A 12,572-nucleotide genomic window follows, 5' to 3' on the forward strand; every position below is an offset into this window, starting at 1 on the left:
ATGCCATAGCCCTCTCTCTAATGCCGTAGCCCTCTCTCTAATGCCAAAGCCCTCTCTCTAATGCCACAGCCCTCTCTCTAATGCCAAAGCCCTCTCTTTAATGCCACAGCCTCTCTCTAATGCCATAGCCCTCTCTCTAATGCCATAGCCCTCTCTCTAATGCCACAGCCCTCTCTCTAATGCCACAGCCCTAAATCTAGCAATCTAGACTGTCCCTGGTTCAGGTTCTAAATTCCCCATCTCACTGGGGCTCCACAGGGAGTTATTTGTTTCTATCAAGTGTTAGTCACTAGCTAGCTTCCCCTGAATAAATTTAAATACAATATTTTATTCTGATAAATATTGAAAAAAATAATTTACATATTTTATGACAACAAAGGCTGCAGAAGAAAATGCTTCCAATGTATGTAACCATGTGCCATGTCCTACTTCACAGCACTCCCTAGTGGCACAAGAAAAATGTAGAAATTGAATTACATTTTCACTAAACAATTCCAAAGTTGGAATACAACCCTTCTCAGACAGGTGTCACTATAGCTCCTCACAGCTCCCTCCTCTCACAGCTCCCTGTTCACTGAGGCGTGATGTGCGCAGACCCAATAATCAAGCTGACATTTCACCTGCTGAGCTTGACACCACTGAATGCCAAGGCCACAATGTGAGAGGAAAGGTCACTGTCTTGGCCTACATTACAGGCTGAGTGATTGTACTTCCGGCCAGAACAAAGTCAGGTCTGAATGATGTGACGGCATTGTTCTCCACACTCGAGTATCTACACATCGGCACCTGCACTGAAATACTGGATGGAGACCGGGCACTTGACCTGTGCCAGGCAGGATCAGACAGAATACACTTGGAAATTAAAACATGCAGGAAACTGATCTGTCTCATCCAAGAACCACAACCACAGAGCAACTCACCTACATGGACATGCTTGAACAACAACAAAACTAAACCCTACTTGGACATGCTTGAACAACAACAAAACTAAACCCTACATGGACATGCTTGAACAATAACAAAACTAAACCCTACTTGGACATGCTTGAACAACAACAAAACTAAACCCTATGTGGACATGCTTGAACAACAACAAAACTAAACCCTACATGGACATGCTTGAATAACAACAAAACCGTCACCCACAGGGACATGCTTGGAGGCAACACCAACTAGACTACAGGAACCAAGGACTATCACCAACTACTTCAAGTTTGGTTCATCATCACCTCAGCACACTTCACAAACTGATTGTTTGCTGCCACTGTACTAACTACATAACCTCAACACATGATGGTCGCAGTGTTACGCTTACTTCAACCTTATGATGGTCATAGTGTTACGCTTACTTCAACCTTATGATGGTCATAGTGTTACGCTTACTTCAACCTTATGATGGTCGTAGTGTTACGCTTACTTCAACCTTATGATGGTCATAGTGTTACGCTTACTTCAACCTTATGATGAGCATAGTGTTACGCTTACTTCAACCTTATGATGGTCGTAGTGTTATAATGAGTTGAGACTTACGATGGTCGTAGTGCTACGATCACTTAGTTATGATGGTCATAGTTCTATGATCACTTACACTTACGATGGTCATAGTGCTATGATAAATTGAGACTTACGATGATCGTAGCACAATGATCACTTTAAACACATGATGGTCGTAGTGCTACTGTCACTTCAGACTTATGATGGTTGTAGTGATATGATGACATGGACTTATGATGATTGTAGTGTTACGATCACTTCAGACTTATGATGGTTGTAGTGTTATGATCAGTTCAGACTTATGATGGTTGTACTGTTACAATCACTTCAGACTTATGATGGTCGTACTGCTAAGATCACTTTGTGAAAATTGGCCACTTCTGTCAATCTCTCAATCTGAACGTTCCTAAATGTAGAATTATTTCCCTTGATAAGTCTTCACTTATCCAATTCATATCCAAATTGCACAATGGAAAATTGATTTGTTCTATCATTTTCACTAGTTATGCATGTGTTGTACTGAGGTGATGATGCCCGACTATGAGGGGGGCAGGGACATGGGGTAGAGACACACAGGTATACCTTGAGGTGGGGGGTAGTACCCCGTCTGGTCTGGATAACCTGGCTGCCCCGGCGGGGGTACGTAGCCAGGTTGAGGGGGGTATCCAGGCTGAGGGGGGTATCCGGGTTGGGGGGCCATTTGACCTGAGATGTCAGGGACCACATGAATATCACATCCTCGTCATTACCCCGTAGTGGGTGATAAGACATATACTACCCCATACTGGGTGATACATAGATTTATACAACAGGAAACAAACTTTGCAATGAGGAAACAACAACGTGTAAAATAATTATTCTTATGGATTATCATGACTATATGTAAAATTCTTAAGAAACAATTGCTATGTTTCCTATAGAATCTATGGCCAAGATGATGTTCTGAGAGTTATATACTATAATACAATAATCCTTGTCTATCAAATTGAATCAAAAGCAAGAAATAGAATATAAGACTGTTGCACACGAAGGCAAGTGCTATACAGAATATTACCATGGTAACATGCATAGGTAGTAGTACTCACAGACCAGAATGTTTGCATTAGATTTCAGAAGAAAACAGATCTGTACGACAGGATGCTTTGACGATGCCGGTTTCAGAATCAGATCATCAACAGTTGTTATCAACATACAGAAAAAAGTCCTTAGCTAGGTTATCAGAGAACAAGTTTGGTTTGACAACGCTCTGAAACGATTTCAGTTATATCATGTGTGGTGAGCTTCATGTGTGAGGGAAGTGATGCAAGTGTTTACCACTCTAGTGACACCCATGAGTGCCGGTATGGCGATGATAATGATGTTATCAGAGTCAATCAGGGACTCAAACCCAGTAGGTGCTGTTGTGCACAGGGAATTGTAGCGTTGAGATGACTGTGCCATCAATGTATCCGATGGTTAGAAGACCATGGTGGAATTCACACTGTGCTTATTACCAAGGAACAGATGTCTGTGGGCACAACGTGGCAGAGTATGTACTTCAAGAAATAATGGTTAACTGGATATTTCCAGATGTCACCAGAGACAATGTATAGTCGACATTCAGCCTCTATACTGTAGTGAGTGAGTGAGTAAGTATTGTTATAGCAATATTACAGCATTATCAGAGCGGGGGACACCAGCAATGGGCTTCACACATTGTACCCATGCGGGGAATCTAACCCGGGTCTTCGGCCTGATGAGTGAACACTTTAACCACTAGGCTACCCGACCTCCCCTAATCATGTTAACCATGGAGTGGACTCCCGGGGTTCAAAGCCCTGAAAGGAAACTCACAGGTCAGCTGCAGCTGGTGTTTGATGATGTGTATGAGGTACTGACCTGCATCTGGGTATCCTGGCGGCGGGCCTGCCGCTGCGGGGGGAGGCTGCACTGGTGCTGCATACGTCATGGTAGGTGCAGGGGCTGAAACAAAAACACCATCGTCTTCAGGTCTTAGTTACATACAATGTTTGGAATTGCTGCCTGCCTGCAAGCCAAATGCTGGTGACTTTGAGCAGAGCAACATATTCCGTAAAGCTGGCCTGACTGTCTAGTTGACCAATACATATTTATTTCTATGAATCACATGGTCAGTTAAGGCGTTATTTAATGTCAAAGTCTGCTGCCGTTTTGTTTTCATTTCGTAGATTATCAAAAGTGCTTTGGGCAGGTAAAAAATGACGAGGACTTGCAGTATACATTGTATTTTGTACAAGCCTTCCTGGCCAGTGAACTTTGAGAACTAATCCATACACTGTTACATAGTGTTGCTACAATGTTGCAAGTATTACATTAGTGTAAGTGTAACCGAGTGTTGCTACATTGTTGCAAGTATTACATTAGTGTAAGTGTTACTGAGTGTGGCTACATTGTTAAACATTACATTAGTTTTGCTACATTGTTACATATGGTTGCATGTTTTACAAAGTGTTGCTACCTTGCTATTGCAATTACAAAGTATCACTTCATTGTTGTCCTCCAAATACCCACCAATAGAGCTGTGTTCCTAAATCTGTATACAATGGTCCTTCACAGACCCACCAATAAAGCTGTGTGTTCCTACATCCGTATACAATGGTCCTTCACAGACCACCAAAAAAGCTGTGTTCCTTCATCCGTATACAATGGTCCTTCACAGACCACCAATAAAGCTGTGTGTTCCTACATCCGTATACAATGGTCCTTCACAGACCCACCAATAAAGCTGTGTGTTCCTACATCGGTATACAATGGTCCTTCACAGACCCACCAATAAAGCTGTGTTCTCCTACATCCGTATACAATGGTCCTTCACAGACCACCAATAAAGCTGTGTGTTCCTACATCTGTATACAATGGTCCTTCACAGACCCACCAATAAAGCTGTGTGTTCCTACATCCGTATACAATGGTCCTTCACAGACCCACCAATAAAGCTGTGTGTTCCTACATCCGTATACAATGGTCCTTCACAGACCCACCAATAAAGCTGTGTGTTCCTACATCTGTATACAATGGTCCTTCACAGACCACCAATAAAGTTGTGTGTTCCTACATCTGTATACAATGGTCCTTCACAGACCCACCAATAAAGCTGTGTGTTCCTACATCCGTATACAATGGTCCTTCACAGACCCACCAATAAAGCTGTGTGTTCCTACATCCGTATACAATGGTCCTTCACAGACCACCAATAAAGCTGTGTGTTCCTACATCTGTATACAATGGTCCTTCACAGACCCACCAATAAAGCTGTGTGTTCCTACATCCGTATACAATGGTCCTTCATAGACCCACCAATAAAGCTGTGTTCTCCTACATCCGTATACAATGGTCTTTCACAGACCACCAATAAAGCTTTGTGTTCCTATATCTGTATACAATGGTCCTTCACAGACCCACCAATAAAGCTGTGTTCTCCTACATCTGCATACAATGGTCCTTCACAGACCCACCAATAAAGCTGTGTGTTCCTACATCTGTATACAATGGTCCTTCACAGACCACCAATAAAGCTGTGTGTTCCTACATCTGTATACAATGGTCCTTCACAGACCCACCAATAAAGCTGTGTGTTCCTACATCTGTATACAATGGTCCTTCACAGACCACCAATAAAGCTTTGTGTTCCTACATCTGTATACATTGGTCCTTCACAGACCCACCAATAAAGCTGTGTGTTCCTACATCTGTATACAATGGTCCTTCACAGACCACCAATAAAGCGTTGTGTTCCTACATCTGTATACAATGGTCCTTCACAGACCCACCAATAAAGCTGTGTGTTCCTACATCTGTATACAATGGTCCTTCACAGACCACCAATAAAGCTGTGTGTTCCTACATCTGTATACAATGGTCCTTCACAGACCCACCAATAAAGCTGTGTGTTCCTACATCTGTATACAATGGTCCTTCACAGACCACCAATAAAGCTTTGTGTTCCTACATCTGTATACATTGGTCCTTCACAGACCCACCAATAAAGCTGTGTGTTCCTACATCTGTATACAATGGTCCTTCACAGACCCACCAATAAAGCTGTGTGTTCCTACATCTGTATACAATGGTCCTTCACAGACCACCAATAAAGCTGTGTGTTCCTACATCTGTATACAATGGTCCTTCACAGACCCACCAATAAAGCTGTGTGTTCCTACATCTGTATACAATGGTCCTTCACAGACCCCTGTACATAAATCACTGTAAATACACATATTATACCCTTTCAAAAGCTTCCGGCTGTGAAAACAGAACAAACAGTACTCTCTACTTTCACCTCTACTAAGAAATTCACGCAATGTATGGGCACAAAAAATAAATATAAGTTAGGGATTAGTTTTGTTTGTTTGTTGTTTAACACCACAATCAGCAATATTCCAGCTATATGACAGCGGTCTGTAAATAAAGTTTGGACCAGACAATCCAGTGATTGACATCATGAGCATTGATCCATGCAATTGGGATACGATGACAAGCATCAACCAAGTCAGCGAGTCTAACCACCCGATTCTGTTAGTCACATCTTACAACAAGCATAGTTGCCTTTTATGGCAAGCAAGGGTTGCGGAAGACCTATCCTCTTTGGATCTTCACGGGTCTCATGGATTAGTAACTTTAAGTGAGTGTGATAATATTAGGGCAATAGTGGGAAACATTAGGATCAGTGTAAGCTAGTCAGCAGATACGCAGTTGTGTTGATAAGATGTATGAAGGTCTAAACACCTCTGTGAATTTACATGTGTAATAGTATAACATTGCTCCTCTTTGCCATACACAATGACCAGGTATGACGGTACTTAGTGTTCACACCAACACAACTGTTTACCCTTCTTAATCGCATAAAAAATGTGATATTTGTCATCAAACAATTATCAACTGTTCTGAAGTTTGTTTTTAGAAAATCCAATATGGCTGCCAAGTTGTAGTAGAGTTCTAATCAGAAAGATAGAAATTAAGAAGCATGTTTAGTGTTCAACACTAACTAATTATTAACAGGTGTGTTAAAGTCAGTCTAAGCCGAAGTGCATAGTTGTGGCACAAAGTGTTGGTGAACAGGATACAATGAGAATATTCTCCAATGTCTCAAGATGGGGTCTACCGCTCACACAGGTAATGCATAGAAACACATTAGTGAGTGAGTGAGTGAGTGAGTATGGTTCTACTCCGCTTTTAGCAACATTCCAGCAGTATCACGGCGGGGGACACCAGAAATGGGCTTCACGCATTGTACCCATGTCGGGAATCGAACCCAGGTCTTCGGTGTGACGAGCGAATGCTTTAACCACTAGGCTACCCGACCGCCCCAGAAACACATTAGACCCTTTTATGGCACTTTTAGCAATATTAAAGCAGTATCACAGCAGGGGACACCAGAAATGGGCTTCACGCATTGTACCCATGTCGGGAATCAAACCCAGGTCTTCGGTGTGACGAGCGAACGCTTTAACCACTAGGCTACCCGACCGCCCCAGAAACACATTAGACCCTTTTATGCCACTTTTAGCAATATTAAAGCAATATCACTGCGGGGGACACCAGAAATGGGCTTCACACATTGTACCCATATCGAGAATCAAACCGGGTCTTCAGTGTGAAGAGCGAATGCTTTAACCACAAGGCTACCCGACCTCCCCTCTACTGGAATAGGTACAATCTAAAAGTGAATCTGTTTCACACATGTTTACATAGAACTAAGAGCCACTGGAAATTGTGATTGTGACTGTCCTTGATCCAGACATGGACGAAGCGTCCCAACAACTGTGTCTCCTCGATATTCAACCACTACAAGCAGCAGCATGCAGACTATGTAGACATGCACACACACACAGTGTACTTACAATACTGATGGGTGATGGCTAAAACATGCAAGCAAACATACACAGAACCAACAAATGGGTAAAATAAGCCACACATTTGTACAACACATAAAACAGGGATGCACTTGGACCATGCGATAACCACTGACAAGGAACTATCACTACAGTTTGAACCACACATCTAAGTGAAAGACACGGACAGTTGCAGGGCTAAGATCACTTGATGAACGGGAGCCTGAACATAGAATATAAAATGTTGAAAAAACATACAGGTTTTATTTTTCTGCTGTCTTTTTTGTCAGTCTTTGATAACACTTCAACATGCATAAGAAATCTGTTCTATGACTATTTTTGGTAACACTTTTGTACACATCTAGAAGTGGTATAATTAGAAATCTGTTCTATGACTATTTTTGGTAACACTTTTGTACACATCTAGAAGTGGTATAATTAGAAATCTGTTCTATGACTATATTTAATAACACTTTTGTACACATCTAGAAGTGGTATAATTAGAAATCTGTTCTATGACTATATTTAATAACACTTTTGTACACATCTAGAAGTGGTATAATTAGAAATAAGTTCTATGACTATATTTGATAACACTTTTGTACACATCTAGAAGTGGTATAATTAGAAATAAGTTCTATGACTATATTTGGTAACACTTTTGTACACATCTAGAAGTGGTATAATTAGAAATCTGTTCTTTGACTATATTCGGTAACACTTTTGTACACATCTAGAAGTGGTATAATTAGAAATAAGTTCTATGACTATATTTGATAACACTTTTGTACACATCTAGAAGTGGTATAATTAGAAATCTGTTCTATGACTATATTTGATAACACTTTTGTACACATCTAGAAGTGGTATAATTAGAAATAAGTTCTATGACTATATTTGATAACACTTTTGTACACATCTAGAAGTGGTATAATTAGAAATAAGTTCTATGACTATATTTAATAACACTTTTGAACACATCTAGAAGTGGTATAATTAGAAATCTGTTCTATGACTATATTTGGTAACACTTTTGTACACATCTGGAAGTGGTTTACCGGTAATTAGAAATAAGTTCTATGACTAAAATACAAAATATGCAGTCAACAGTCTCATAGAAAGTCATGTCAACTGGTCATACTGCTGAAGACAAAAGTACTAACTACAAGAAACAAGTAACTAACTATGCACTATGGATCTGCAACAATGAATGCGTTATTGTAGAACATAGTTCAACAACAGTTATACCTAATTTACACCAAGCCTCATAAACAGTCAAAGGAGAATTATTATTCTAATGCCATACAATTTTTCTAATTGTTTCACAAAAAAAAGAGTAAAATCCTAATGATCTGAACAATTTATTATTTTTTTAATTATATTTTTAGTGTTCATTTGAACAAAATTTGATGTCATCATGGAGGGCCAGACATGTCAAAGCTTCCTAAGTCTGACAATTTCAGAGAAGATGTTACCACAAAAAACCTTCAATTTGAGATAATTTAAGTGCACTTATGTATATTTGGGGCAGCTGTGGCTCAGCAGTGTTGGTTGGTTGGTGTGTTGTTTAAGGCCGCACTCAGCATTATTCCAGCTATATGATGGCAGTCTGTAAATAATCGAGTCTGGACCAGACAATCCAGTGATTAATATATCATGAGCATCGATCCACGCAGTTTGGATCGATTACATGCATCAGCAAGGTCAGCGAGCCTGACCACCCGATCCCGTTAGTCGCCTCTTACAACAAGCATAGTTGCCTTTTACAGCAAGCACGGCTTTCTGAAGACCTATTCCACCCCGAATCTTCACGGGTCGGCTTAGCAGTGACCCTATGAAGTTTTTTCCATATAACTGCCAGAGTGGCCACATTGAAAATCATATCCAATCCTTGTTCAGTGGTGGGACCAAGAATGTGAAGTTTCTGCATCTTTGGTGCAGGGGTGTTGAGGGAGATGATGTTTAAAGGGTGAGGAAAGAAGTTTGAGATAACTTAAGGGCATGGTCAAATTACAAAGGTCAAAATTTAAAACATTGCTAAAAACAGAACATATATATTGAGCTCCACTACTAACTTCACATGTGCCCAGTGTCATATATATTGAACAAACATGGCCAAGTTATGGCCATGAAAAAGTTTTTCAATATTGCTGCCATGGTGGCCACATTAAAACAGGACTTGAACCCCTTGAAACAACTTGGGTGTCATTATTGGTGGGAAAAAGAATGTGAAGGTTAAGTTCCAATGGTCTGCGGTCTGACAAGATGTTGACAAAGGATGACGGACTACGGACAAACAGGCCCTGACATAAGCTCCCTTGACCTTTGTCAGGGGAACTAGTAATGTTGGCATGGATCTGATCAGCTTGACATATAACATTACTGATATAAATATAGAAACTAGTGGGTGAGTTAAGAGAAAAGGCATTACATTTAAGTAAATGAATATCATAAATCAAGAACATTTTATAAGATCCTAAATATCAATTACTGATGGGAGATAAGTAGGTTAGCATGGTTCTAGCCTAAGCTCAAAGAAAGTTAGCGACATACATATAGCTTGTGTTGACAAGAACATTTACGTACATGTAGGTTGTATACCATGAAAAATAGGAGGTGTGTGTTCAGAGACACAACCATTGAACAACAGGCTAAGCTCTGTGCCAGGACTTGTGTGTTCTGAGACACAACCACTGAACAACAGGCTAAGCTGTGTGCCAGGACTTTTGTGTTCTGAGACACAACCATTGAACAACAGGCTAAGCTATATGTCAGGACTGTTGTGTTCTGAGACACAATCACTGAACAACAGGCAAAGCTGTATGCCAGGACTAGTGTGTTCTGAGACACAACCATTGAACAACAGGCTAGGCTGTGTGCCAGGACTCTGCATTGTCCCAGGGGTACAAAATCAATGTTAGAATCTGGAGGAAAGCTACAGTGAACACAGGGCCAGACAAAACTGCACCCGACTATGTAGGACACACGTATCTGCAATAATATTGAAGTGTGGAACACCACATCTTTGTGAGGTGAATAACAGCATAATCAATGTCGCACTGCAGTGGCATCCCACAGCTATTCAGCATGACCATGTTATTGCTGGGTTTACAGGGATTTTGTGAGGCTGGGAGGAAGTCTACAGGGGTTTTGTGGGGTTTTGTCTTTAACAAGACAGCAGGGAGGCAGCGTGGATGAAGGTATGGAGCCATCAAACCTAGGTTTCGTAGGAAGAAACACTCTCTCCACTGTGTTACCCTACATGAGAGGGTGTGTTGGGGTGGGAACAGCACTAAGGGTGGCTGTGTTTGGGGTGGGAACGGCACTAAGGGTGGCTGTGTTGGGGTGGGAACAGCACTAAGGGTGGCTGTGTTTGGGGTGGGAACAGCACTAAGGGTGGCTGTGTTTGGGGTGGGAACGGCACTAAGGGTGGCTGTGTTGGGGTGGGAACAGCACTAAGGGTGGCTGTGTTTGGGGTGGGAACAGCACAAAGGGTGGCTGTGTTGGGGTGGGAACAGCACTAAGGGTGGCTGTGTTTGGGGTGGGAACAGCACAAAGGGTGGCTGTGTTGGGGTGGGAACGGCACTAACGGTGGCTGTGTTTGGGGTGGGAACAGCACAAAGGGTGGCTGTGTTGATGGCTGTGTTAGAACAGCACTAAGCAGGGAATCTGCATGGAGGAAAGGTATGGAGCCATCAGGGTCATATAGTCATAACTTCATTGTAGCTTTAGGGATATTTATTTCTAAAATTGATAGTAGGGACGATTAATGTTGTTAATTCTCTGAAAAATAGGTTACATTGCCTGGTTAAACAGAAAACCCAATATTCAAAGTGTTATGCTTTGGACGGGACACTGGTTACAGCTGTGAAGCATTAAAGCATAAAATGTAACTTACCATATGCTATAGTCAAAGAAAAGAAACAAGAGCAAAAATCATATAACAAGGCAAGACTGCACATGCTGCAAACACAGGCAGGCATTCAACAGGTGGAACTGTCTCCCCCTGTCATGTTCAGGCCTCAGAGGCAAGCTTTCTCCATTCTCCATATACTTCTCTACTTTACATAGGGGTCGTTCCGTTCATCCATGACACTCCACTTTCATATTTCATGTACATATCATTATTCCCCTGATTACACAACACACACCTCAGTCTGGTGTACATGTTACAGGGAAACTTTCTTCCAGATAAATACTCATCTTATCAAATGATATCTCAACAACAGGAATGAAATGGATCACTAAATGAAAGTATCATGGAACTGTTCTAGGTGAACAATACCTTCCAAATGACGTGCTGGTTTTCTTGGGGAATTAGTCAGCAAAGAGCCAGAGTCACAGGAGACTAATCACAATTTTATTCACAAGAACAATTAACAATTTACAATTTATACTTAGATAATAACAGAGGGTGCCACAGAGAGTCGGTACACACTCTGGGCTGGGGGAGAGAGGTCTGCTTGGTAAGAGAGTCAAACCCCTTCTCTGCTAGAACTTGGCTACAGTATGTATTTAATGAAAGTTTGAACAATAGAAAGGAATGTGATTGGTTGATACACGATTGGTTGTGTCCTATGCTAAATGGATGGCTGGACAGAGGGGAATACTAAATCCTGTTAATCCTGTTGGACTGGCACTAATCTTGTTGACATATTTACTGGATGCTTTGAAAGAGATTAGGGTGTCACTATAGATGAGCTTGTATGGGGGCTAATCCTTAATGAGTCTTAATTGAAGTAATGTTTTTCTAATATACCCCGGTAGGTGATGACAGATATAATTAAATAAATATCCTTTGTCTGGGAGATGGGATCTTGATACCTTAGGCTAGCATTTATCTAAAAGCTTCTAATCTATTAAACTATGTAGACGTAACACTGTCGTATTGAATAGTATGTCTAGATGCGCTCCCATTACCTTAGGCTAGCATCTATCTAAAAAGCTATAACTGAAACTACTGATATTTTATACATATATTTTACCTGATGATAAATATTACTTGCTAAACTATAATTATATGAAATGATGTATAAATATTACACCATGATAACTCGTAAAAGCACTTGATGTGGATCTAATTATTATAAGATAACTAGTATAAATGTTATCCCATGATAAAAGCGTGAAATGCACAGGACATTACCTACATGGTCCGGCCACATCTGTTAGCTCTACACGATAAATTATCCAAATTTGTCCAAAAAAGAAATGTTGATTGAAACAACA

The 12,572-nt window shown here is 40.9% G+C and overlaps 1 protein-coding gene across 7 annotated transcripts in view; it reads right to left on the reverse strand.

Moving 5' to 3' along the window:
• LOC139465959 (uncharacterized) overlaps positions 1 to 12,572 on the reverse strand; it is a 42,469-nt gene that overhangs the window by 6,580 nt on the left and 23,317 nt on the right. For 5 of the 7 annotated variants that reach the window (XM_071247980.1, XM_071247979.1, XM_071247978.1 and 2 more), the window contains exons 6-8: positions 7,353 to 7,370; positions 3,373 to 3,456; positions 2,077 to 2,199 (exon numbers count right to left, since the gene is read on the reverse strand). In XM_071247980.1, the coding sequence (XP_071104081.1) occupies positions 2,077 to 2,199; positions 3,373 to 3,456; positions 7,353 to 7,370 (225 nt within the window). The remainder of the gene's footprint in view (positions 1 to 2,076; positions 2,200 to 3,372; positions 3,457 to 7,352; positions 7,371 to 12,572) is intronic. The other 2 variants (XM_071247977.1, XM_071247981.1) reach the window with 2 other exon arrangements.

This window comes from Haliotis cracherodii, unplaced genomic scaffold (genome assembly GCF_022045235.1).
Source record: "Haliotis cracherodii isolate W230 unplaced genomic scaffold, xgHalCrac1.p SCAF_18, whole genome shotgun sequence".
Taxonomy (NCBI): domain Eukaryota; kingdom Metazoa; phylum Mollusca; class Gastropoda; order Lepetellida; family Haliotidae; genus Haliotis; species Haliotis cracherodii.